The sequence below is a fragment of the Quercus suber genome, unplaced genomic scaffold (assembly GCF_002906115.3).
Source record: "Quercus suber isolate HL8 unplaced genomic scaffold, Cork oak 2.0 scaffold_106, whole genome shotgun sequence".
NCBI classification, from domain to species: domain Eukaryota; kingdom Viridiplantae; phylum Streptophyta; class Magnoliopsida; order Fagales; family Fagaceae; genus Quercus; species Quercus suber.
In genome coordinates, this window is record NW_027069571.1 from 202530 (window position 1) to 228122 (window position 25593).

At 32.7% G+C, this 25593-nt stretch overlaps 1 protein-coding gene across 4 annotated transcripts; it reads left to right on the forward strand.

Moving 5' to 3' along the window:
• The first annotated feature begins 5282 nt into the window (after positions 1 to 5282).
• LOC112010540 (lysine-specific demethylase JMJ13) lies at positions 5283 to 14673 on the forward strand. 4 transcript variants are annotated; one of them, XM_024042884.2, is made up of 11 exons: positions 5283 to 5823; positions 7175 to 7520; positions 9095 to 9251; positions 9331 to 9550; positions 10223 to 10276; positions 10365 to 10444; positions 10556 to 10833; positions 10953 to 11348; positions 11770 to 12191; positions 12341 to 12622; positions 13833 to 14673. In XM_024042884.2, exons 1-11 carry the CDS (start codon positions 5821 to 5823, stop codon positions 14205 to 14207), a joined length of 2613 nt encoding a protein of 870 aa, XP_023898652.2. In that variant the 5' UTR covers positions 5283 to 5820; the 3' UTR covers positions 14208 to 14673. The 4 variants fall into 4 exon arrangements, with proteins under 4 accessions (XP_023898652.2, XP_023898653.2, XP_065631247.1 ...); XM_024042885.2 differs by having other exon boundaries at positions 5288 to 5823; positions 12344 to 12622; XM_065775175.1 differs by lacking the exon at positions 5283 to 5823 and adding an exon at positions 6479 to 6548.
• Positions 14674 to 25593: the final 10920 nt, after the last annotated feature.

The following is a 25593-nucleotide window of genomic DNA, read 5'->3' on the forward strand; positions in this document are numbered from 1 at the left end:
GTTCCTATAAAAAAAGAAAAAAGAAAAAAAAAAGTTATCAAGCTATTAATTGATTATTATATATATATATATAAAATTTGAAATGATTAAATAGTTTCTTTATATTTTAGGCCACAAGGAGAGGGAATTTATTCTGTAAAAGTAAAAGGCATTAGTGTTTAAAAATGAGCCAAGCATGCAGGATCAAAGCATAGGATCTCTTTTCCTAGTTACCCCCAGTGGTCCAAAGAAAAGGACTTTTGTTATTATTATTAATTTTATTTTTTTTGCTGTAATCCGAGTTCCAAACATGTGGCATATACACCAAAAGGGAAAGGGTATTGAAGTGAATACGCACTGTTCATCAGGCATTTTGGTCAATTCGATAACTTTCCAGAAACAGAACCTTTGTTAATCCCTACTCTAGCCCTATTGGGATTTTTTGACAAGCAACACTCTCTTGCTTAATAAATACTGCATACCAAATTACCAATGTAGCCTGCACCGTACACCCCAAAGTGCCCCCCATCTAAAGCGAGTATCCCATCCTTATAAAAGTACACGCAAAGTAAGGAAAGTGTTTTTGCCTTCTTGATTCTTTTTCTTTGGAGGGAAATGTCAAGCTTTAGGTGCTTGTTAAAGTTGGATTAATATAAGTTATATTTAATAAAAAAAAATTAAATATGTCAGCTGCAATGGCCATCTCTTTTGCCTCATAAATTGGCATTCGGCGAGTTGTTTTGGAGGGAGACTTGTTGGCTGTGTTTTAAAGCTCTGGTGGATGATAATTGTTCTTTGGCTCCATTTGGTTTGTTAGTCGAGAAGGCGAAGGTTTTGTCTCGACATTTTGATCAATTGCTTTATTCTTATATAGAGAGAGAAAGTAATGCTGTAACTTATAATTTGGTTAAATATGTCATTGACATTCTAGATATTTTAGTGTGGATTAAGGATATTTCATCACAATTGCATTCCATTTTACAAGTTGATTTTGTAGGCTTACATTAATAAAAATTCAATGCTCCTCCCCCCCCCTAAGTAGCCTCACATTTATTTTAATATTTTTTTTTCTCTTCATAAAGCTGACCCTACAGTTTATAAAACTGAAAAAATTGATATAAAGCTAGAAAAAGAAAAAAAGAAAAAAGAAAAAAAAAGAGTCAAAATAGTTGCTGAACCAATAACACAGCCCTTTCTTTTTTAGCAATGGAAAGGGTTGGTGGCTCATTTTTATTGTCCCACGTAACATTTATTCAAATATTAAAAAATAAAAAGGGATGTTTTGTCACTTCCTGCCACCCAAAAAAAAAAAAAAAACTGAAAAAGTAAACTCTTATTTTCATACCCTATTTCGAAATTTAACCATTAAAGATACTCAATTTTACAATTCAATTTGTTAATGATCAATTTCAAAAGAAACATTTAAATTTTAAATTTCATGATCCACAACTATTAAATTAAAAATCCAATTTAGTCACAACTTGATATATTAATATTATTCACATAAAAAATTTATCTCAAAAGAAAAAAATTATTTACATACAAAAAATTTGAAATATTAGTTGAATATGAAATTAAATATTTTACAATTTGTTAAAGTCAATTAATTGTGAGTGATCCACACCACACCCACTGGTGTTTTTTTAATCAGTCACAAATCACAATAGATAGCAAGTTGTGAATTGAATTTGTTTTCCTGAAAAAAGAAAGAAGGGGAGGCTGGCTAAAGTGGAGCTGAGTTGTGAAGCGAAGCTTGGAGAAGAGTTTGGAAGGTTGACTTAGCTTTAAAGAGCCAAGCCGCCAAAGAGTCCCATGTAAATGTAATGTAATCCTCCTATTACACGTATACTTTTCTTCAAGATTCAAAGCCCTTCGTTTTCGCTTTCGCTGACTGTGGAAAACTAATCATTAGCCCAACTTCCGCGTAGCTAACTGCAAAAGCTAAAAAGTGCAACCAGCCAATAGGATTAGGAGTGAGAAACCTAATCTAGACAGGCAACTGGTCCCGCGGTGTTTTGTACCATTTTTTTTCCTATACTTGTGTCTACTCTCTCTTTCATGGACATTTATGACAAAATTGATGTACAACATTATAGACTTTTTTTTTTTCCAAAACCATGTGGCTTGACTAAAAATATAAGTCAATTTTATGAAAAAAAAAAAAAAAAATTATATAACTAAATTTTAAGGGAAGAATCTAAGAAACAAAACATCTAAAGTACTGGATCTAAATTTTGTCATTTACTATCTCANCCCCCCCCCCCCCCCAAAATCAAAGTAGCCTCACATTTATTTTAATATTTTTTTTTCTCTTCATAAAGCTGACCCTACAGTTTATAAAACTGAAAAAATGATATAAAGCTAGAAAAAGAAAAAAGAAAAAAGAAAAAAAAAGAGTCAAAATAGTTGCTGAACCAATAACACAGCCCTTTCTTTTTTAGCAATGGAAAGGGTTGGTGGCTCATTTTTATTGTCACACGTAACATTTATTCAAATATTAAAAAATAAAAAGGGATGTTTTGTCACTTCCTGCCACCCAAAAAAAAAAAAAAAACTGAAAAAGTAAACTCTTATTTTCATACCCTATTTCGAAATTTAACCATTAAAGATACTCAATTTTACAATTCAATTTGTTAATGATCAATTTCAAAAGAAACATTTAAATTTTAAATTTCATGATCCACAACTATTAAATTAAAAATCCAATTTAGTCACAACTTGATATATTAATATTATTCACATAAAAAATTTATCTCAAAAGAAAAAAATTATTTACATACAAAAAATTTGAAATATTAGTTGAATATGAAATTAAATATTTTACAATTTGTTAAAGTCAATTAATTGTGAGTGATCCACACCACACCCACTGGTGTTTTTTTAATCAGTCACAAATCACAATAGATAGCAAGTTGTGAATTGAATTTGTTTCCTGAAAAAAGAAAGAAGGGGAGGCTGGCTAAAGTGGAGCTGAGTTGTGAAGCGAAGCTTGGAGAAGAGTTTGGAAGGTTGACTTAGCTTTAAAGAGCCAAGCCGCCAAAGAGTCCCATGTAAATGTAATGTAATCCTCCTATTACACATCTAAATTTTGTCATTTACTATCTCATACATACCAAGTAATTAAATTATTAGATTCATGAACATTTATCTATCTATTATCTAGAGTTTATTGTTTCATCCATACTAAATAATTACATTACGATGTTGTTGTGCATTGGATTAAGACATAATCAAGATCTTGACATTGAAGGTGCATTTTATAAGCACAAATTGCATTATTTTTTGTCTTAGTTTTATTTCAAATAATATAAAATTTAAAAATTAGTTAATTTTTGGCTTTTTATTCTATATCTATGCAAAAAGCTAATGAAAATAATTTTTTTTATAAAATAATCTAAAAAATAAGTCATACTCAAATAAAGAAAATAAACCCAATTGACCTAAAATCACTAAATCCATTCAGTGCATTTAGTACACTAGATTCGATCAGACGGTGATACATATCTAAAAATACACACATATTATCATCCCAACGAGTACAATATTTCTAGATAATGCACTTAATCTTAACATGAATAAATGGGTGTACCATAATTTTGGGCAATATTGTTTAGGAAGTAGCGTAGGGGGAAGGGGGTGGTGGTGGTTCTCGTGAATGGGAAAGGCTGGTCATATGGGAGCGTGAAACCTGCTGTAACCGCCAGCTAATTTCCGTTCTGGCACGCCACGCCGCACCCACAGTAACATATAAAAAAGCCCCTGAAACCCCTCAGCAGCTTTATTCGCCTGACACGTGTACTTTCTTCGCAGAGTTCTCGCCACGTGTCGAGTTCAAGTTCCCTCTATATCTCGCACACGCATAAAATGGTGTAGTCTAGTACTAGTTCACTCACATTACGGAACTGACTTCATCGGTGCCTTCCTTCCTTGGATCCAAAGTCTACAATGCCCCTTGGTTTTTAGCGTAAAGTAACAAACTGACTAGGACAAAGCTGTCTTTTAGTCTACCCAAGACTAACTAACTGGAAGGTAGGTGAAACTAATCCTGTACAGGTCGGCAATTTCAATGGGTAAAGTACAAGCGCATGTTGATTTCGGATCAACTAGGTTAGTCCCCTTTTGAACGTTCAAAGTCACTGATGGAAAAAAATCAACGGTCAGATCTTCTTGTTTTGTACAAGGTTACTCTCTGTTTTACCACACGTGATACTTCCGTCTTTCCTGCCACTTTCCCCTCTCTCTGACCACAATAGAAACCAAGAAGGTCCAGAACTCATCGGGAATACCGTCAAATTTATTGACTCTTATACCCTCAGTAAATCAATTAAATTGGTCTTTTCATCTAAGTTGCAAATTGATCATTTTTATTAATTTTGTATTAATAACCTATGAGGACTTGTCAAGATTGGTCTTTTCATCTAAAATTCCTTAATTATAATGGATAGAACATTGTAAGTGATATGTACAAAAAAAAAAAATTAACAAAATTAAGATGGATAGTTTATTTTAGACAAGTATTAAACCTCACAAATTACTAAATACAAAAAAATAAACGGGGCATGAATTAGTTTGCAACTAACCACTAGACTTAGTAGTCTAGATGGTATTCTTCCGTGTACTAAGTGTAATTAAGTTTAAGAAATGATTATAAGTCACTCTTTTGATTATTATTTGTACTGTTTGTAAGTTCATTACTTTTTGCATCATTTTTTTTTTTAAAAATAATCTAACTTTTAATTTTTAAAAAATAAATTAGCTTTTAACTCTTTGTTTCACACTATTCAAATAAGTAAAATTATTAAATGGACACTAATCCTTCTATCTCAATTTTTTTAATTGACCGAAAATAGGCACGTACACATTACATGACCATTTTATGTAAGAATTTTTTTTTTGAGAAACTTTTATTTAAGAAATAGTTAATAAAATTAAGATGGATTAAAATTCATTAATTTATGTTAAAAGTATTGTAATTCAACTAATTAAAGATTTTTAAAAATAAATTAATAAATATAAAATTTTATGTCAAAAAGATAAATACAAATATGACACACTTAATTGGGTTGCAACTTTCCAAAACCATAGATTTTTTTTTTTTTTTTTTTTTTCATTTTGGCTAGAAATATTTAATTATTATGGGGGTAATATGGTAAAGTAAAAAAGAAGAAGGACAGCTTCCAACACCAGCGAAACGTTCGTGAGTAGATATAAAAACGCGTTTTGGACGGCAAAGCGTTTGGTTGAACCACCTAACAACCACCACTTTTCTTCACACTTCTTTACCCTTTTAATTTATTAATTAGCAACAATTCTTTTTTTATTTAAATACTTTTAAAACATAAAAAAATTTGTTTTGCCACATTAAAGCGTTAATATTTTGGAGTATAAAGCTTTCAATAATCCTCTCCTACCTCTTTTTCGGTTTTCTCAACTCTCTCTCTCTCTCTCTCTCTCTCTCTCACCGGCTCCGGAAAACCTCGTTCCCTCGCCGGAAAACCGCTCATTTCACCGGCGACAAAAAGTCTCCGTCTAGCCGGAAAACCGCACGCCTCTCTCTCATTGACCTCTTCGGATTTCCTTTTCGTTTTCCCGCGAATCGAAGCCCGGAACGCTTCGGATCTCCGAGTTTGACTCGGTCCGGCCTCGCTCGTGGCGTTTCGGTAGAATGTGGCGGCCCTGGTTGGCGTGGAAGGCTTCGTGTTGATTTTTCAAAGGCAAGGATCGTGATCTAGGGTTTGTTTTCGGGATTCGGATTCGGTTTTGAGGCTGTTTTCGCATTTCTGTTGTTGTTCGGTGAAGCTAACCGAGACGGAGAACTATAGAGAAGGATTTCGGAATGAGATGGTACGTGCTTCGTGTTGTTGTTGTTGTTGTTTTTTTTTTCTCCTCTCTCATATGTAATTTTCAGTTTCTGAATTTCCGGTTCAAACTTTTTGTGAATTCGTTTTCTTCTTTTTCGTGGTTTAGATCTTGGACATTGTTTGTTCTGAAACGCTTTCATAATTTTCTTTTTATAATTATCATTTTACAATTTTTATTGGATTTGTCTTTGCTATGAATCAAGCGTATATGATGCATTTCTGAGAAGTTTTTTTTTTTTTTTTGGAAAATATGAGTTAAAAATTTCTCCCTCTAGATTTTCTTTCTATTTATACAATTTTAGTATTAAAATGTAAATACTAAAATTTATTTCTATTTATGATTTTTTTGTATGTAAACGGTTTCTAAATTAGTTTTACTATTTTTATTTTATTATTTAAAAAAAAATAGTTTTCAGATTTTCTTTTTCTAATTATGTTTTATTGGGGTGTCATTTTTATAGGATTAAAAAAAAAAAAAAAACAAAGAAATTTATTGGGGCTTCATATTTCATGTAATCACAAAGCTAAAGAGACGTGTTGATGGTTTCAAACGAGACTGTTTGAATATTTGACTATGTATGGATAAGATTGACAGTTGCCGTTGAAAAATATTTGGACTGGAAGGAGTCTTTGTAGGGTCAATTTGCTAATTTATAGAGGGATTGGTTTACCGATTTTTTGATTCTGGCTGCGCCATGATTAGTTCGTGTGAATCTTTGACTCTCTAATACCTCTAGTTTTTGATTGAATGCAAGTGTGAATATGATTAATATGTCCAGAATATTTTATCGATTCCATTTTGATCGCCATCAAAGACCCATATATGAGTGTCTACTTCCTTCTAGTTCGTAGATTTTTGCATGAAAAGCATATTTTGCAGCGGAAGTTTGATAATTTTCTGATGATGATATGAATTGATGGATTAGAGATTATATTTTAGTTTGGGGTCTTAGTTAGATTCATTACCTGGGAAATAATTTGATGAAAGCTTAGTGTATATTCTTGAAGCAGTTTCCACATTTTGGTTGATAAAGATAAATGTGGATACTCTTGTCACATTTTGTTTTGGGTGCAATCAATGAATGTTTTATTTGAATTCCACAATTCAATTTGAGTGCACTGATCGATTGGCTATTAGCGACAGTGTTAGGCCATGCTATGGTTGTAGTTTTTTGAACAACAATAATGGTATATTTCATTTTCATCATGTAATTTAAGTGCAATTAGTGCATATTGTATGGTAATAGCATTTATGGGTTATTGGTTAATTAGGACCTGATCTTTGTTAGGTCATTCCTGATTTGAGTGCTTTACTTTATTTTTACTTTTGACAGGTAGAAGGAAGGGTTCGTTTGTCAAAAGAGGCACAAAATGGGTTAGAATTTCTGAAGCGTAAAAGGCTTCAGCGAATGAAATCAGAATCTGTCGCTGGGACTGTAAGCGTCATGAACACGATGACTAGGAGTGGTGGAGATGCTTTGAGAGCTTCCTCATCATGTGGTGTGACGCTACATGGTAATGCAGATGTCTTTTCAAAGCGCAAGGTGGACAAATTTGATACGAGTGATCTAGAATGGACACAGAAAATTCCAGAGTGTCCTGTATATACTCCTACAAAGGAGGAGTTTGAGGATCCTTTGGTATTTTTGCAGAAGATAGCTCCAGAAGCTTCAAAACATGGTAACTTTCCCTTTAATTATTTGTTCTGTGTTGAATCAAGCTTCTTGTGGGATTTTGTTTTAATATTTTGAAATTACTATTGCCATAAATTGAGCTTTTTGAGTTTGATACACCACATGTGGTCATAGACTCGTATGCAAACCGACAGATGCTCCATTTACAGTGGTGCTATATGTGTTTGGAACAGCTCTGTGTAATAAACAATGCTATATGTGGTCATGTTAACCCAAAATATATCATGTTTAGGCCTTGAGATGCATTATTTTGATTCAGTAGTAATTTAAAGTAAACATTTTTTCATTTTCATATATTATTTCATTGGTAAAGTAACCTATTCCAGAGTAAGTTTAATGTTTAATTTTTTTGATAAGTAGAGTAAGTTTAATGTTTACTAGAATGAGTTTTGGTCTCCCACTTGTAATTTCCAAATTGATTAGGTTGTAGCATGCAGGATGTGGAGGTTAGTTGGTTTAGTTTTTATAGGGTCTTTTGGAGTTAAAACTCAACTTAGTATGTACTTAATTATCTGCCTATATTGAACTTTACTCTGCAGCTTTAAGTATGTACATGGGCATCCACTCTGAAGGCCTTGAGCTTTCAGAGTATTGGTATGATTGGCTTTACTCATTTTTTCAATGCTTGCTGATTGCCGGAAACTTATCACCTTGTTCACATTACTATGCAAGAGATTGGTTCTATCTTTGGATGGGAACCTTTTTGAAAATTGTTAGTGAATTCTATGTTGAGAGCTTGGGTTTTAGTAATTATAACTCTTAATCAAGTTCTGCTCATGATGAAGAATACATGGGGATGTTTTACTGAAACATATGGAAAATCAGATGGATAGAAGCCATACAATTCAGTCAATTTTGAATAATTGTCCCAATTATAGATTTATACAGACATAATAGCTTTCATAGTCTCCTTGATGTTATAAATAATACCACGCAGGGGAGCGGTGGCTGCAGAATATTTCAGGTTAAAAATTTTAATTCTCAGTTTCCCCTCCTTTTTAAATTTTGAAGTTAAAAAGCTAACACCTGACTCACTGCACATTTTGAGCAATACCCAGTGGCCAGATCTTCCTTTTTCTGAAAGTGCTATATTACACTCTGGACGTGGGTTAACTTGTGATTTTCTTTTTCAATATAAAATTTAATTGTAATTTAAAATTGGGTATTCAAGCCCACTCTTTATTTTTAATTTGTTTACAAACATTCTTTTTTAATTTTCCTAATTGTGTTTGCATTTTGAAAGTGCCTTGTTTGTTGCGATTACAAAGTCCTAGAATTCATTAGAATTAGCACTTAGGCAGGGATATCTGGGATAACAACAATTCTTAACTCTTAGATATAAAGTATAGATTATTATTCAAATATGTTTTGGCATTTGTTTTCCTGCCATCTCTGGTGTTTTCTGATGGAAATTATATATATATATATATATTTCTAACCATTTCTTTTGGTTGCACTGGCTGCTTCTCATTATCTAATACTTCTGACAACTCAGATTATTTTTCTCAAGAATGGAATTTTGACACACTTCACCACCTTTTTTATATTGACTGAAATCAGGTATATGCAAGATTATTTCCCCATTGAGTGCTTCTGTTCCAGCTGGGGTTGTACTGATGAAGGAGAAATCTGGATTCAAGTTTACAACTAGAGTACAGCCTCTTCGTCTTGCGGAGTGGGACTCTGATGACAGGGTCACCTTTTTCATGAGTGGAAGGTGAGTTCCTTTACTATATTTGAGTATAATATTTTCACTGGCTTATTCTTCTTGTTTTGAGTAAGTGTAAACTTTTCAGAAATTATACATTTCGTGATTACGAGAAAATGGCGAACAAGGTTTTTTCTCGTAGATATTGTAGTGCGGGATGTCTTCCTGCTGCATATATGGAAAAAGAATTTTGGCAAGAAATTGCTTGTGGAAAGACAGAAACTGTTGAATATGCATGTGATGTTGATGGTAGTGCCTTTTCGTCTTCTCCCATTGATCAGCTTGGAAATAGCAAGTGGAATTTGAAGGTTTTGATTCTCTAATAACTTTATTTCTTTCTGTACTTGAAGAGAGGTTTTTTTTTGCTTAATTTTAGTAGGAGAGAAATTGTTGTAGAATAACTAGAACTGGCTAAGTTTGTGAATGGCTTATTATAATTCTCCTTCGTCATGTAAACTGATTTTCTGACTTGAATGATGATTAGGTGCTCATGTTTTTATTTCTAGTCTGTTTACTTTTCAAAGCAATATACTTAGGGGCATTGACCTTTGTTTTATAGGAAATGTCAAAACCTCTCCAATTAAGACTATATGGCATAATAATCTGTTTGTCGATGTAGTCCACTCTGAAATTCCCATAGGATGAACAACTTCAAGGAAGAGCAAGAGAACATGCTTATGGCCTTAGTAACTGACTTGAAGAGCATAGCTTTTCAAACTTCTATGTTTTTAGCAATTTGATGTCTTTGATTGTTTTTAATCACTGGTTAGAGTTGTTTCATGCCAATTAAGGAGAAATTAATGTCAAGAAAAGAACAGAGGAGTTTGTAGAAAACTGAAAAGAGAGAATTAATACTAATCAGTGTGGTCTTTTTTTTTTTTTAGTGGGTACTTTTTCCTCACTAAGATGACCGAAATACTTGCAAGAGGACTTTGTAATGTCTTATATATATCTATCTCTTTTTCTTCTGTGATTTTCAGAAACTGTCACGGTTGCCCAAGTCTGTTTTGCGTCTTCTGGATAGAGGAATTCCGGTATGCAGATATTAATTTTCTACTTTCTTGAAAATTCTGCCTTATTCACATAATTTGTATTCATCCACGTAAATTGCATTTATTGCAGGGAGTAACTGATCCCATGCTTTACATTGGAATGCTGTTTAGTATGTTTGCTTGGCATGTGGAAGATCATTATTTGTACAGGTATGAGTTTATATATATAGTTTCAGTGGATCCAACATCTCTGCCCTCTATGCTAAGAAATATAATTATATTTATATTTCATTTATTTGCTTTGTTTTTGTGTTTTGGCAGTATAAATTATCATCACTGTGGGGCAGCAAAAACTTGGTATGGCATTCCTGGCCATGCGGCTTTAGACTTTGAAAAGGTGGTCAGGGAGCATGTCTATACTCATGATATTCTATCAACTGATGGGGAGGATGGAGCTTTTGATGTCCTTTTGGGGAAAACTACTCTGTTTCCGCCGAATATTTTGTTGGAACATGGTGTCCCTGTTTACAAGGCTGTGCAGAAGCCTGGGGAGTTCATAATTACCTTCCCAAGAGCATATCATGCCGGATTTAGTCACGGTTAGATTTTTTTGAATGTTTGGTTATTCCACAGATTAAAAGTAGCATAATAATAGATTCCCTCTCTTGATTATTATGTTAGTATTTTGAAATCTACTTATATTGTTATGGAAACATAGGTTTCAATTGCGGTGAGGCTGTGAACTTTGCAATTGGTGATTGGTTTCCCTTGGGGGCTGTAGCTAGCCGACGCTATGCACATCTTAACAGGGTGCCTCTGCTTCCTCACGAAGAACTTTTGTGCAAAGAAGCAATGATTGTCTCAATGAGTGTAGAAGTTGAAGATTTGGATTATTCATCTGCAGACTTGGTTTCTCATCGTTGGATTAAGATCTGTTTTGTAAATTTGATGCGTTTCCAGCATTGTGCCTGCTGGTCTCTAATGAAATCAAGGGCTTGCAATGGTCTTTCTTCATTTTCTCATGAAACCATTCTATGCAGCATTTGCAAACGTGATTGTTATGTAGCTTATATCAGCTGCAACTGTTACATGCACCCTGTCTGCCTTCGCCATGGTATGCTTTTCTTGATTTACTGCTTCATCGACTAACTTTTTTAAGTTGATATGTTTGTTTAGAGACTGGTTGTCTCATATTTAATTTTGAATGGGTCTTCTAATTTTTTTAAAAGCATTTATGGGACAAATACATCTTCGTCAATGGGGTCATGATAGAAACTGATGATTGAGCTAGATGAAAATTTGGAAATCATGACATACTTTTGTTTAAGATTTCTATAATTATTATGGTTCCTCTGAATTTCCCATTCATTAATCATTATCATGGATATGCTTTATTACTTTATTTATTATTTTATTTCCCTACAAAAGTTATATGCAAAACACCGAATTAATTCAATTTTTATTAGACATCCAGACAGATTTTAAAGAAAAAAAAAAATTGTCTTCCTGATTGCTTTCCTGATTGCCCATCCCAGATATTGAGTCTCTCGACTTCTCGTGTGGGAGAAATCATACTTTATTTCTGAGGGAGGATATTTCAGAAATGGAAGCTGCCGCCAAGAAGTTCGAGCAGGATGGGGGAATATTAGAGGAGATTCATCGGCAAGCTAGAAGCGGTGATAACTTGTATTCATACCCCCTTTTGTATATGTTTCAGAAAGCTGAAAGAGATGGATATTCTCCATATTGTGAGATAGAGTTTGAGGTGAACCCTGAACTTTCTGTCACAACTCAGGATCGCTCGCAAGATCTTGAGTGTGTTGCTGATAGCCAGCCCATGTTGAGTTTTGGAAAAGGAAGTATTAGATCTGAAACATCTGAAGTTTCCCTTTCTGGTGCTGTGTCAAATAATTCTTCTTCAGTAGAGCCTTTTGAGAGCTCGCCTGTGCCAAAAAATGTAAGATCTAGCTCTCTGATTGCTAAATGTGGCTGACCTATGTGTTAGCTTAACAATTTGTGTGGTTTCTTCTGCATGAGCAGTAAATTAACTTAAAATTGATTTTTGAAGCAATTAAAGTTCATTTTCGGTATTTATATTTTCTTAAGCAGGTAAAGAGAAATTCTAACTTTAATTCTGGGAATCCTGGCTCTACAAATTATTCTGAAGAAGCTACACGCTACACATATGAAACTACTCGATCCTCCCAGTCCTGTGATGAATGCTTGACACTACCAATAAATCTTCATAAATTTGGGGTAAAGCCTACTGTTGATCAAGACAGTGATGATTCTGATTCAGAGATATTTAGGGTTAAACGCCGTTCTTCACTCAAGGTGGAAAAAAGAGAGGTGAATGATGCCATGCATGTAAAGCAATCTGATCACCAGGTCTGTTTTAGAAATGTCTTAATTTCTATTGTGTGCATTGGGTGTCATAATATTTATCATTAGGTACTGTAACATCACACTTTTACCTGCTATATTGTTGCTGTGTATTTTTTGTATATGTTATTCTGCTTTACTAACAATTAGTTGTTTTACTTTTCCAAGAGCATCAAGTAGCTTGACATTGATTTTTCAAACTAATTTATTTTTTTAATTTTTTTAATGGTGGTGCCTTTTGAAATCTGAATCTTCTTGCCAAGGCTTATTAACATTGGTATTTGTTCCTGTTTCTCACAATGAGCTCTTGTTCTATTGCAACGGAATAAGCCTTTTTCTAATACATCTTATATAAATACCTTTTCTCTTTTACTCAAGTAACCCAATTGGAAAACAATGTGAAAGCAAAATTGCATTAGTTTTGACAACTATGTCCAAGATTCAAAACCTATTTTATACAGTTGTTCCTTCTTTTGGAATTCTCATTCATAAACATGCTCCATTTCTTTCTTTAAAGGTAGGACTAGAGTTATTTGGATCTCTAAAACCCTTGTTGTTAATGCTGTCTCTCTCCAGTTTTTCCCAACTGCAGAGGCTCCAATTCCTCTCATTATGGTGTCATGATAACACAGCATTTTTTTTGCTTTCAGTGACTATTTGCTGTGTGTACTAAGATGCATAATAAATACATTTAGGTATGAAAATGTCCTGCATTGTGTATTGGGTGTCATTTGTAAAAGGAAGTTATAACAACAGCCTTTGTTCCTTTTTTTCCCTCCCCAGTTAGGATAATTTGCTTTCTTTTTGGTTTCTACTTTCTAAACTTTGATTGCCAATTTAATGCGCATTGTTGCCTATATGTAATGTTGCTGATCTCATGGACTCTTAATTAGCTTTATGTAAGGCTCTGCCAAGGCCTGATTGCAAATGTTACTAGTTTCTTTTCTCCTAAAATCTATCTAAGGGCAGTGGCAATGTGTGTCAAATCACTTTTGCATACTTGATTTTGATTAATGCACAGAACAATAGACTCGAGACTATTTCATCTGCTCATTGTGACTGTTACTATTTCTTTTGGATCCTGTCACACTATTACAAGTCCATACTCTTGTATATTTTCTGTGATTTTTAATCACAGATGTCTATTTATGCTTGCTTTATATTTTGTTTTAATCATGCCAATTTGCTCACTGCTGTGGTATCTTAATTTAAATAGGGGCTTAAACGGCTGAAAAAAGTCCAACCTGATGGGAGGTGTGGGGAATTGATGCTGTCTGATTGCTGCAGAACTGATGAATCAAATTTAAAAATTTCCACTCGTAATTCTAAAGAAGCTCCAGACAGTGCTTTGAGGGACAGGTTTGCAAGAGGAAGTTCCGTGCCCATTCCCATCAAGTATAAGAAGATGGCCACCGAGGAAGCAATAAGTAGACAACAAGAACACAGAAGGGATAGATACCAACTTGAGTTGGGAAAGAGCATGAGGGAACCACCCCCTATAGAGATTGGGCCAAAGCGTCTTAAAGTCAGAGGCCCATCGTCATATCTAGGGACAGAGCAGGTTGGATTGAAGTTTAGATCACTAGAGTGACAGGAATTCCAGTTGGCCCGCCTTAGGAGCATCATCTTGAGCCTGACTTTGCTAACTTCATTTTCTCTAATGGGGTTCTAACAACACGGATAATCTGAAGATTGATTACGGGGGAGCAGCAGTAAAAAATTAACCAAGATTAGGATTAAAATTTATATTCTTTGTGCAAGCCTCAAATTGAGGCTTGCACTGGTGGTGATTCTTGGGGTTCTCGGGCCGGGGTGTTTTTCCGTCTTTGGCAGGGGAACCTTCCTGCGTGGTAAAATTTAGAGATCTGACAGTGTATGATGTAAATTTGTTTTTATCACTCAATTAATTGTTTTTAGGAATGTGGGTATTCCTATTGGTCTCTCATGTAAGGTCAGCTCTGCTGCTTCCCATGCTAGGTTCTTTATTCTTTTTTGTAGCAGTTGGTCCTTGTACCTTGGACTACTTGAATAAAAATCAGTGAAATGCCTTTTTTCTATTTCCTGACGATGTATGCAGAATCGCACAAGAACTGCAACATTGGCTATGACAGGGATGTGATCCCAAAGTTGATTGAATTTGGCATCATGGTTGTTTTAATCTTGAATCATATGGAGAGTTGTCTATTTATTTATGTGTGTATTGTGTATTAAACTATTAGGGACTTAAAATCAATAAAATACTATAATTTTTATTTGGCAAGTACACATATATAATAAAAATAAGAGCATTTATGGGAGGGAATTGGTTGTGAAAAGTTTGTACCATTATTACTATGGCTTTTCTTTAACCATGTTCACACATAAAACCTACGTATTCAACTTTCTTCCACCTCATTAGACACCATCAATACTTACTAATTTGCAGTTCCTGCATATTGTTTAGAATTTAACAAAGTAGTATAAGAGAGTGTGTGTGGATGTTTTGGTTGAAATTTTAATTCATCATATGTTGTTAGGTTTTCTTATTCTTCTTTGCAAATTCTAATGCAAAAGCATAATGGTCCATCATGGAGGCAAATCTCATAATTGCCTTATAGATAGGATAGCAAAGACAACTGCTAAATTCAAGGCTGCTAATAAATTTAACAACTTTGCGGGCTATTTTTACTCATGATCATTCCAATGAACAACGTATCTTTACTCACAATCACTCTTAACAATTTTTACTCATGATCATTCCAACGAATAATGTATTTTTACTCATGATCATTCCTATGAACAATGTATGCAATAACACTTTCTTCTTCTTTTTTCTCTGCCTCACTTTTTTTTTTTTAAATAATTTTTTTTTCTTATATGATATAAGGATGAAGGTAAGATGATATGTACAATGAATTTTTCTTTTGATAATTTGATGGTTATGATAACAGAAAGAGAATTTGAATCTAGGTTCTTCTCATAAAAATGAGTAGGCAGTGCCACAAAATTACAAAATTCTTGACATGTTGACATTTAAGACATATCAAATACATATGTAACTTAGAAATAGGGGGAAAAAATGTTTGCATGTTTATGGTTACATCTTTTTGCAATATTTATAGCGAGTTGTATGTGTGGCTGTGCGCACCCACTTCCCCCCTAAACCATTTGCATTTTGTATTGGTCATGAAACTTTCCGTGTCAAAGCTGCCCGTGGGCCTAGGAATTTTAGGCGATTTCCTAAGCTGCCCATTAGAAAAGGTAAATTGTGGGTCTATAATTGGTTCCATTGAAGCAAAAAAACATAAGTGCGTTGTGCACTTTTTTCTTCCCCGAAGAAGGCTCATAAAATTTTGAACTTATAGAAATCAAACCTAACTAAAATCTCAAGTTATTTCACAAAAAATTTATAAAAAAAAATTAAAAAAAAAAAAAAACAGAAGTGTTGGATCATTATTGACGATTAAATTCCCCTTATGGCTTGAGACTTTAGTTTTTGTAAGCTAGTCTTTCACATGGTAGATTGTAAATATTAGTTACCAAACTTCCCACATGGTCACATGGGCAACATCATTATATGCTCGACATTTGTTTCTTGATTTATATCCTTGAGTAGTCTTATCTAGATCTATCTCCATATCTAAATAAGAAGGAACCAACACTAAAAGGGCTTAACCAACGAAAGGTTCTCGCCCTATGTCTTGATATGTTATTTAACAATGCCCCTAGGTGAAACGAGTCACCATTCCTTTTCTTTCTTCAATTGTTCTGATCCAAACAAATGGGTTGGTTTGTTTCATCCTTCTATCTGCACAGTTCTCTACGCAACTATCTCTCTCTCTCTCAACATCAAAATCAAAATTAGAAATTATATTTCAACTTTTCCTCAATATATATCACCTTACCCAATAAAGTAAAATTAATTTCTTAAGAAAATAATAAAGTTAATTTGTTTTTGTTAAATTTTATACATGAACCATGAAATTTGATTCTCTATAGAAAATTAATCTTATATTAGTTAGCATTCATTCATTGATTATATGTTAAATCCATCTTTCTTAGGCAACTTGAGACTATTAAATGAATATATTATTAGGTAAACAGTAAACTTGCAAATTGCAAAAGTGCTTTTGATAAATTAATTTCTATTATTCTACACTTTAATATTTAATTAGTCTTGTTATATTATAATTTAATATTGTATGTTGTGTATCTTTTATTTATAAATTATTTTTAATTGTAAATGTCTAATTAAAAAAAAGAAAAAAGAATTGTGATTCATTTACTCTTTTTCTATTTATGAAAGGAATCCTTGAAGGAAAACATTTTTGTTCCAAACTGGTTTGAAATTATCTTACTCTAATTCATAATGCGACGATTAAAGAGACTCTCTACGTGTAATTTTAATCACATGAATTGTTTAAATAATACAAATCAACAATTTATAAATCACCTGGTAATGGGTTAGAAGAGATAGCACTAAATTAGTTTAGAACCAAACTTTGACAATTTTAAATTTGATTATTCATCATGAAAATAAAATTAAAAGACCCTCATATTGATAGTTTCGAGCTAGTTTTGGGATTCACACATATACAAACTTGGGGAACTAAAAAGAATTATTTATACACCACCATATGTCCACCAATAAGAAAGAAAATAAATATTTGTAATTGGTTACACATGTTAAGAGATTGGGTAATTCCCTTCCCATGTTATAGTTAGTGGGAATTCTTTTTGTAATGCAAGAGAAAGGATTTCCATCTCTACTATCCTGGCTTAGGTTTGAAGCCTACTTATGGAAAAGGTGCTCCTTCCTCTTCCTTGATTTCTATATTTTTCTATTAAGTTTCTTCTTATTATTACGAAAAAAAAAAAAAAAAACTCATTATGCCACAAATTCGCAGAAGATTGTATTTTCTACATTCCTTCCATCACTGAAAATTTTGAGTTATGGTTAACGGAACTTTCTTCTTTTTTCATAATTGCTTTAAGCCTTTAACCAAAATCATGCTCCCCCATATGAAACCTACACATTCATCTTTCTTGCACTCCATTAGAAACCATCACATCTTACCTATTTTAATATTTACTACTTAGCTGTATATGGTCAAATCTAAGTTACTTAAAAGGTACAAATTGTGTGGGGTATGCTCGTTGGAATTTTAATGCATCATGTGGGTAGATTTTATTTCTTTACTACTCATTTTTCCAAAGTCCCAGTGGAAAAGCTAAAAAGTACATTATTCCTATCATTGAGTCAAATCCCATTTTATTATGAGAGGTCCGCTTCATGAAATTGGCATAAGAGATACTTCTTTTTAATAAATATTTCTTTAAAATTAAATACATTTATTGAAAAAGACAAAGAAAATCAAGAATCCAACTACAATGTGAGCTAATTTTAATTCCAATAATTTTAGTGAATAAAGTTCTCACATTTACAATTTAATACTTTAGACAGTATTTCACTGTATTTGTAGTAAATTGTGTGTGTATGTTTGTGTCCACCTTAACTCTTGTTGTTATCCAATTATTTTTCCAGTTTTCACCACTTGGGCTCCTAACCATTAACAAACTGCTCTTCGTTTCAATTGGTTTGCAATTATATCTATGCTTTTAGCTTTTTGTTGAGTTCTAAAATATATTATTTTTTGCTGAAAATACTATTTTGATACCTACATTTTAGTAATAGTTAATTTGATTTATTTTATTTTCAACTTGTAGTCAATTTATTTCTTATTGTCAACTTACTAACAAAAATTGACTGCAAGTTGCCAATGACACCAAGATGTAGGGATTAAAGTGATATTTTTGCCTCAATTTTACTTAGTGTTTTCTTGTAAAACCACTGTCTAAATTAAAATTATAACCATACGTATTATGCACGCCCGGAATGAGGTTGCAACTTGGGCTGGATGGGTCAGGTTGGTTTCAATCCTAGGCCCAAAGTTGAATAGGCAAGAAAAGCCAACCTCGCTTGATGGGTTTGAACTTTGAGGGATACCTTCTCCAAAAAAAAAAAAAAAAATCATACTTTTTTTTAGGATTAATATTTTGAAAATTATGACATTTAGATTACATATTTTCATTACTTGTACTATGGCATGTCAAACTGTGTTAACCAAATGTAATTACTATCTAATCCATAAACTTATGTTTTGTGTATGACTGTAAGAGTCCGGTTAATGTGTGTCCTAAGGACACACATTAACTATCAACCTGGGAAAGTTTTTATGAAAAATTGAAAAAATTGTCAAAACAATTAGTTACTTTTTCGTTTTTTCATAAAAAATTTTCTAAAATGGTTTACTAATATATACACTAAGGGCACACATTAGTAAATCCCATTTTGCAATTATGAAAAGTACAAGAAGATAAAGCTATCTAATAATTAATTCGTCAAAATGAAAAGATATAAAGTGCTTTAATATTATATAAAATTACACTAGATATTACTTGCAAATTGACACAATACACATACTAACATATCACGGTTTTTTAAAGCATGTTCTGTTAACTACTTCCACTTCAAATGAGTGTATGTTTTGAATTGAACTGTTTTTTAGAAGTGTACAGTTTTATTAGGCAATTACACCTTTTGTTTTTGTTTTTGTTTTTATTTATTTATCGTTTTTTGAAAAACAGAGTTGGACTCAATGAAAGGGGAAAGAGAAGATTTAAACCAGTAACCTTCGATTTATAATGTATAATTTCCAGCTTATTGTGCTATCCCTCGAGGGTAATAAAACAGAATTATTAGACGTATGATTGAACATGAAGAAAAGAAATCAAGAAAAATAGATTGATTTCAGTTTTACTATCCAAAAAAGAAAAAGGGACGGATTTATTTTCCGAGTTTAATCGTTAGTGTTTAGAATGTCACAACGCATGGGAATTATAGTAGAAAAAAGTTCAGGTATAGGTTTAGTTAAGTTGGGATATATTTGGACCAAAAAAACCAAACTAAAAATGATTTGCTTTAATTTAATCGCAGCTGTGAATTGGGGAAAGCTCAGTCATTTGATTAGTAATAAGAAATCAAATCCTGTGGGGGCAAAGTGCTCCAATTAGGTGGGAACCTACATCCCTCTGTACCTTGACCTGGCTGCTTGACAAAGGCACTAATTTCCAATTTGATTGATTGTTTCTAAAGTATTGTGGGACCAGTTCTTCACAATAATCATTTCCACCTTTACTTGAAGAGAATAAATGTGTGGAATGGTGGAAAGTGAAGCAAGAAAACGTAGAATGAGAAAGGAACAAAGCAAAAATTATGTTAATGGGTTCTTGTCAAAATCTTGCATATATCTTTCAGTCACTAGTTTCTATAGATTTGTAGGGCACTTCTCCAAGCTTCCCTTTGCTATAAGTCGTTGGCAAAGATTCAAAATGTTTCATCTTTTTGTTATTTTGTATTTGAGGCTAAAGAACAGGATCAATTGCTACTTTAAGTCTTGTTATGTAGGTTTGATTACCAAAAAAAAAATCTACTTTATTTTATTTTATATAATTGTGGTCAAGTTTCTCCGGTATATTTTGTTTCATATAAGGAAAAGGCCATCTGGCATAATTTCTCCTTTAAGGTACACACATTAGGGAATATTATTGACGTCTGCCACTAATTATACTTTAGATTTTATCCAATAAGGTGGTCCACAAAAATTGCTAACTAGCTTCAACTTACTTGAAACTTCAAACACATCATTCTAAGAAATAACTACAGTAAATTGCCTAAATGTATATAGTAGGATAAACATGCCTGGTTGAATTACACAAAAATTCAGAGTGATTTATTTTTTGAAGAAAAATATTCAAAAATTTGTTCAGCCTAATATTAGAATAGAAAAATGTGCAAGTTGATAGGATAAAAAAAAAAAAAAAAAAAAGAGAAACTGATTTAGAGGAAAATTCTATCATTTTTAATCCCAGTAAACCATCCATCTAAAGGGAAAAAAAGGGAAAGATTTAGGCACAACAATATTAAATCAATGAAGACCATTTGAGTGCAAGAGAAGTAATCTTACAAAATTAATGAATTACAAAAAATTAAACTTTAGATTCTGTCTTACGTCAATAAGAAAAGTAAATCATAGTCTTAATTTGAGTGCAAGAGAAGTAATCTTAATTATGTAATTTTACAACTACATACCATTAGCGTGATGATCACTTCATAAGTACAAAATTCTTGTAGGGTATGGGGGGAGGGTAAGGGCCAAAGTTCAAGTCTGCAAGAGGGAATCTTAGTAGTAAAGATGAAAACGTTAAGAGCTTTCTACTATGGATGTATGTCACTATAGCCAATTTAAATCCCCAATTTTAAATTACGGCTTAATTGCTTTTACTCTAACTTAACTAAGTGTAGAATAAGAGTAAATGATATGCAAAAAAAGGGAACACTACTCTATGGCATAAGTAAGTACAATAAACAATAAATGTAAAGTTTAAAGAGTAGAGAAGAAATATGCAAACATAAAATAACAAACTTAACTAAGTGTAGAATAAGAGTAAATGATATGCAAAAAAAGGGAACACTACTCTATGGCATAAGTAAGTACAATAAACAATAAATGTAAAGTTTAAAGAGTAGAGAAGAAATATGCAAACATAAAATAACATGGCGATGTGTTAATAAAGAGAAAATCGAAGTACTAAGCAAAAAACCTCTCCGCAGCCCTCCAAACCGAAATCGATCTATTAGTGAATAAAATTGGAGTACATGAATAACGAAGAGACCCCCAAAGCCTAATCTACCCAATGTACTTGAACCCTCCAAGTTTCTGCTACCAACGGGTTTCACAGAGCCATGTCTTCACTAGTTGTCCGAATTCCGCAATTAGCTCCAAATTGCATTCGCCACTCAATGGCTTCTTCTAATACTTCCTATATGCACCAAAAACTTCTTTCAATACTCATATTGGGCGAGGTAAGTGTTTGGGCTAATAACTTCTGAAGGATGTGTAGATGAAGAGGTAAGAGTAAAGGAAACTTTAGAGTTAATGGTGTAGATGATTGTGGGTATACAATCTTTAACTCTCAAGTGTTTGGCTAGGGTTTTCTCTCTCAAAAGTTTCTTGGAAAAACTCCTTGTTCTTACAATTTTCATGGGTAATGAAGGCTTATATAGTATTGGTAAAGGTATATGAAAATGCACACTCAAAATCATCCAGGCAGAGAGTTTCGCGGGTTACTTGTGACTTGGCCTAAGTCGTGAAGTGACTCGTGAAATCCAGCCTGGCAAAGACTTTTCAAATTCCAGCATATGCTTCCCACGTGGCATTCTAGTCCTGAATTCTTTATCTTCACAGAATCTTCACAAATTTCTCACACACAACTCTTACATTAAATCTCACAAAAATATAGGAAAATGATTAAACAAAAATACAATTAAATTTGAAACGGAATTAAAGCCAACATAAAAATATAGTTGTCCATGAACCTAGATTTTTCAAATTAAATTATCATCCATTAAATATAATGACTAAAATTTTTCAAAAATATTAATAATTTAAAGATTGCTAAATAATAGATAAACAATCATTCAAATTTCAATATATAAAAAAATCTAATAACTACAACTAAATACATGTTATATTATTTTATATATAAATTAAATGATAAAAATAATATATTTTAATCATATACATATATAATGTTATGATATATTATTTATTTTAATATTTGAAGAACAAATAAATATATGAGAAAAGTCAAATCAAACAAAATAAAAATAAAATATAATTACATGATAAAGTGGGACTAGCCTACACGACTACGCACTTGCTTTTTGTAGTAAGAATTTTAACCACACACGTGGTTATCTAGTGGAGGAGGATAATTGCTTAAGAAATATTACGTTCAAAATATTTTTATAAGAAGTTCCCAACGAATCCTAAGTGATAAGTCAACTCTATATATACTAATTTTTTTCCAAATATTTGGAGGGGGTGGGGGGGGGGGGCAAGGCCCCTTTCGGTCCCAACATGGCTCCGCCACTGTATCGGGGAAGAATGGTTGTGTTTTACCATATATGTTGCAAACTTGATTTTGTACTTACAAACCAAAAAAATTTAAGGGCAAATTACAAATTACTCATCTATGATTTGACTGAGATTTAAGTTGTTTACTCGTAGTTTGAAATTTGATACTTTACTCATCTAAAATTAACTCAGTTAAGGTTCTATAACCCACCTCCGTTAAAAATAGGACTAAATATGTAATTTTTCTAAACTTTTATGTCTCTCCTCCAAAAACACAAAAAACATATAAAAAAAAAATACAAGATAAAATAAGATAAAAAAAAATGTTAAAAGTAAAGATAAAAGAAGAAGCTTCAAACAAATGAGGTAAAAGCTGTCTTTGCTGGAGTTAGAAAGGTGGTCAATCACGGCATGGGCAATTTGGAATGCCAGGTACAAATTTTACTTTGCTTTTTTAGTTTTTTTACTTTGTTTTTTGGTTTCCCCAGTGGTAGTGTACCTGGGTGTTTTTTTTTTTGACTCATGCTTTTTTGTGCAGAGTATTCTCCTGTATACGACTTTTTTTGTTGATTTATAATGCAAGTTTGAAATGTTAAGACATTGAATAAAACTTTTTACCAACCACCTTTTGATCTTATTTTCTCTTGAATTTTTATGTTTTTTTTTTAGGAGAGAGATATAAAAGTAGAGAAAAATTACATATTTAGTTATGTTTTTAACGAAGTTGGGTTACAAAACCTTAATCGAGTTAACCTCAGGTGAGTAAAGTGTTAAATTCAAAAAAATAGGTAGATAACTTAAATTTTGGTCAAATCACATGTGAATAAGTTGTAATTTGCCTAAAATTTAAATTTCAAAGTAGGATTTCTTTCTACGCACAATAATTTTTAGCTTTTGTTTCATTCTCTAGTCATCCGTGTATGCCTGATTGTGCACTGTTTTCTTGGTCTGTTTCTCACGGCCAAACTGTGTAATGCCATGTGTTTATAGTTCTTTACTTTAATAAAATTTATATCTCTTATCTCAAAAAAGAAAAGAAAAGTGATGCACATAAACTCGCAGGCTGATGTCAGTCCAAAGCAGATTGCACATTATGGCCTTGAATGTAATAGTTGCAACCTCTCAGAAGCTCAGACCCAAAAAAAATGAAGAATAAGTACATAAACCTTTCAACCATTACGTGTACATAAACCTTTCAATCATGTGTAAGCTTGCAACCTCACATCCTCAGACCAAAAGAATTAAGAATAAATAAGTACATAATTAAAACCTTATAAACTATACACCGGTATAAGGGTATAAATATGGACAGACAATATGTCGAACAAGTGGCAATAGCAATAATTTTCATAAATGAGAATGCAATGTCCATAAAGCATTGTGCTTGACAATTTGTACCGAAGGGTTGGAGCAGTAGTAATTAAAATTTAATTTGTTGCACTTTCCGTCAAGCTAGCCTAGCCTGTTGGTTCAATATGTAGCCTTTGAAGTCTTACTTCATAGTTAAATCTCCCACCAGAAAAAGTTTGTATAATTAATAATTTAACATTATTCCTCCTCATTTCTTTGCCAAAATTTCAAAATTTACCATTACCCTTTCTATACAAATATACCATGTACATATAATTGTAGCTATATATGATCAATATCATTCACCTTGTACGGAGGCCTGTGGCAAGAGTCGGCAAGACATTACTTAAAGCTTGCATTTAAAGAAGCACAATCGGAGTCAAGCTTAGCTTGATACCTAACAGCCAATAATGAAAAACAAGTGCTACTATTGCTTGTCTTGTTCAAGCACTTGTTCATTTCATGAGCCACCCATATATAATGAAATTAAGTTACATGACGTGTACTCTTTGGTCTCTCAACGAGCCAACTATCCCTTACCCTTGGTTGATTTCCCCAGAAAATACGAAATATGATAATTTGAGGTCGGGTCCTCAGATTCTTTCAAGGGAAGCATTTTAATCATACGTTTTGGTAGAAAATTCTCTTTAGGATGAGTTTAAGGTTCATTCCTTTTCTTTTCTTTTTTGGTTCACACAACCAACTTAAGAACTTGAGGAACCATGCCATAGCAATTATTTTGACAACATAGGTCATCGATATTCAATTGCAATTTGGTTAAATTTCTACACATAATTGTGTGGTTCAGAAAGATTGCAGAGTAAATAGAAAACATGCTGACCCATATGCAACTAAAGATGACAAACAATGTCCATAAGATGGTGACATTTTAATGTCGGTATCAGTGATTGATTTTCACTATAATTAAATTAGCCAGTTGATCTTAAAGTCACATACATCGCAATCAATTCACATTCTGTACATACTGCATAGTTAAACATATGATACATGAATTTAGCTCATATTCATTAGTCAATTTTAGCCATGGATCATAAGCTAGGTAGATCTTAAGATATATACCTATGTAACAAATCGAGATGTGGTGGGTATATCAATCATAGCACCATCATCCATAAAAGGTGACTTTTTTTTTTTTTTTTTTTTTTTTTCCTTAGTCTGTTTTTGGACGGAGGATTGTTTGAGATTACACTTGAAACATCTGATTAGTCACTCTTAATATAAGCAAAAATTTTAGAATAAAAAATCATATATTATAATAAGGAATATTGAGAACACCATAGTGTAATCAGCACTCTTGGAAAAGATGAGATAAATTAGTATCTTATAAAGTCGAGTATTAATGTAAGATTCCACTTGACCTTCCTCATTATAGCCACAGCATTGGGAAACTGAGACCAAGAGTAGTAAAATGGTATGATATTCTTGTACTGACAAATTTAGATGCTTCTACGCAACAAATCTTCTTTTTTAAAAGACCCTCAAACATGTATGCTCTGAACCCTAATTTTTGTTACCAAGGAATGGTTGACACCGATCCGATTTCTTAATTTATAATAATCCTAGCCTTAATGATTTAATGAAGTTAATTGGTACAGAAAACAAAAATGTCAGTCTTCTACTACTGTGTTCCGTGTTGGTAGCCACGAC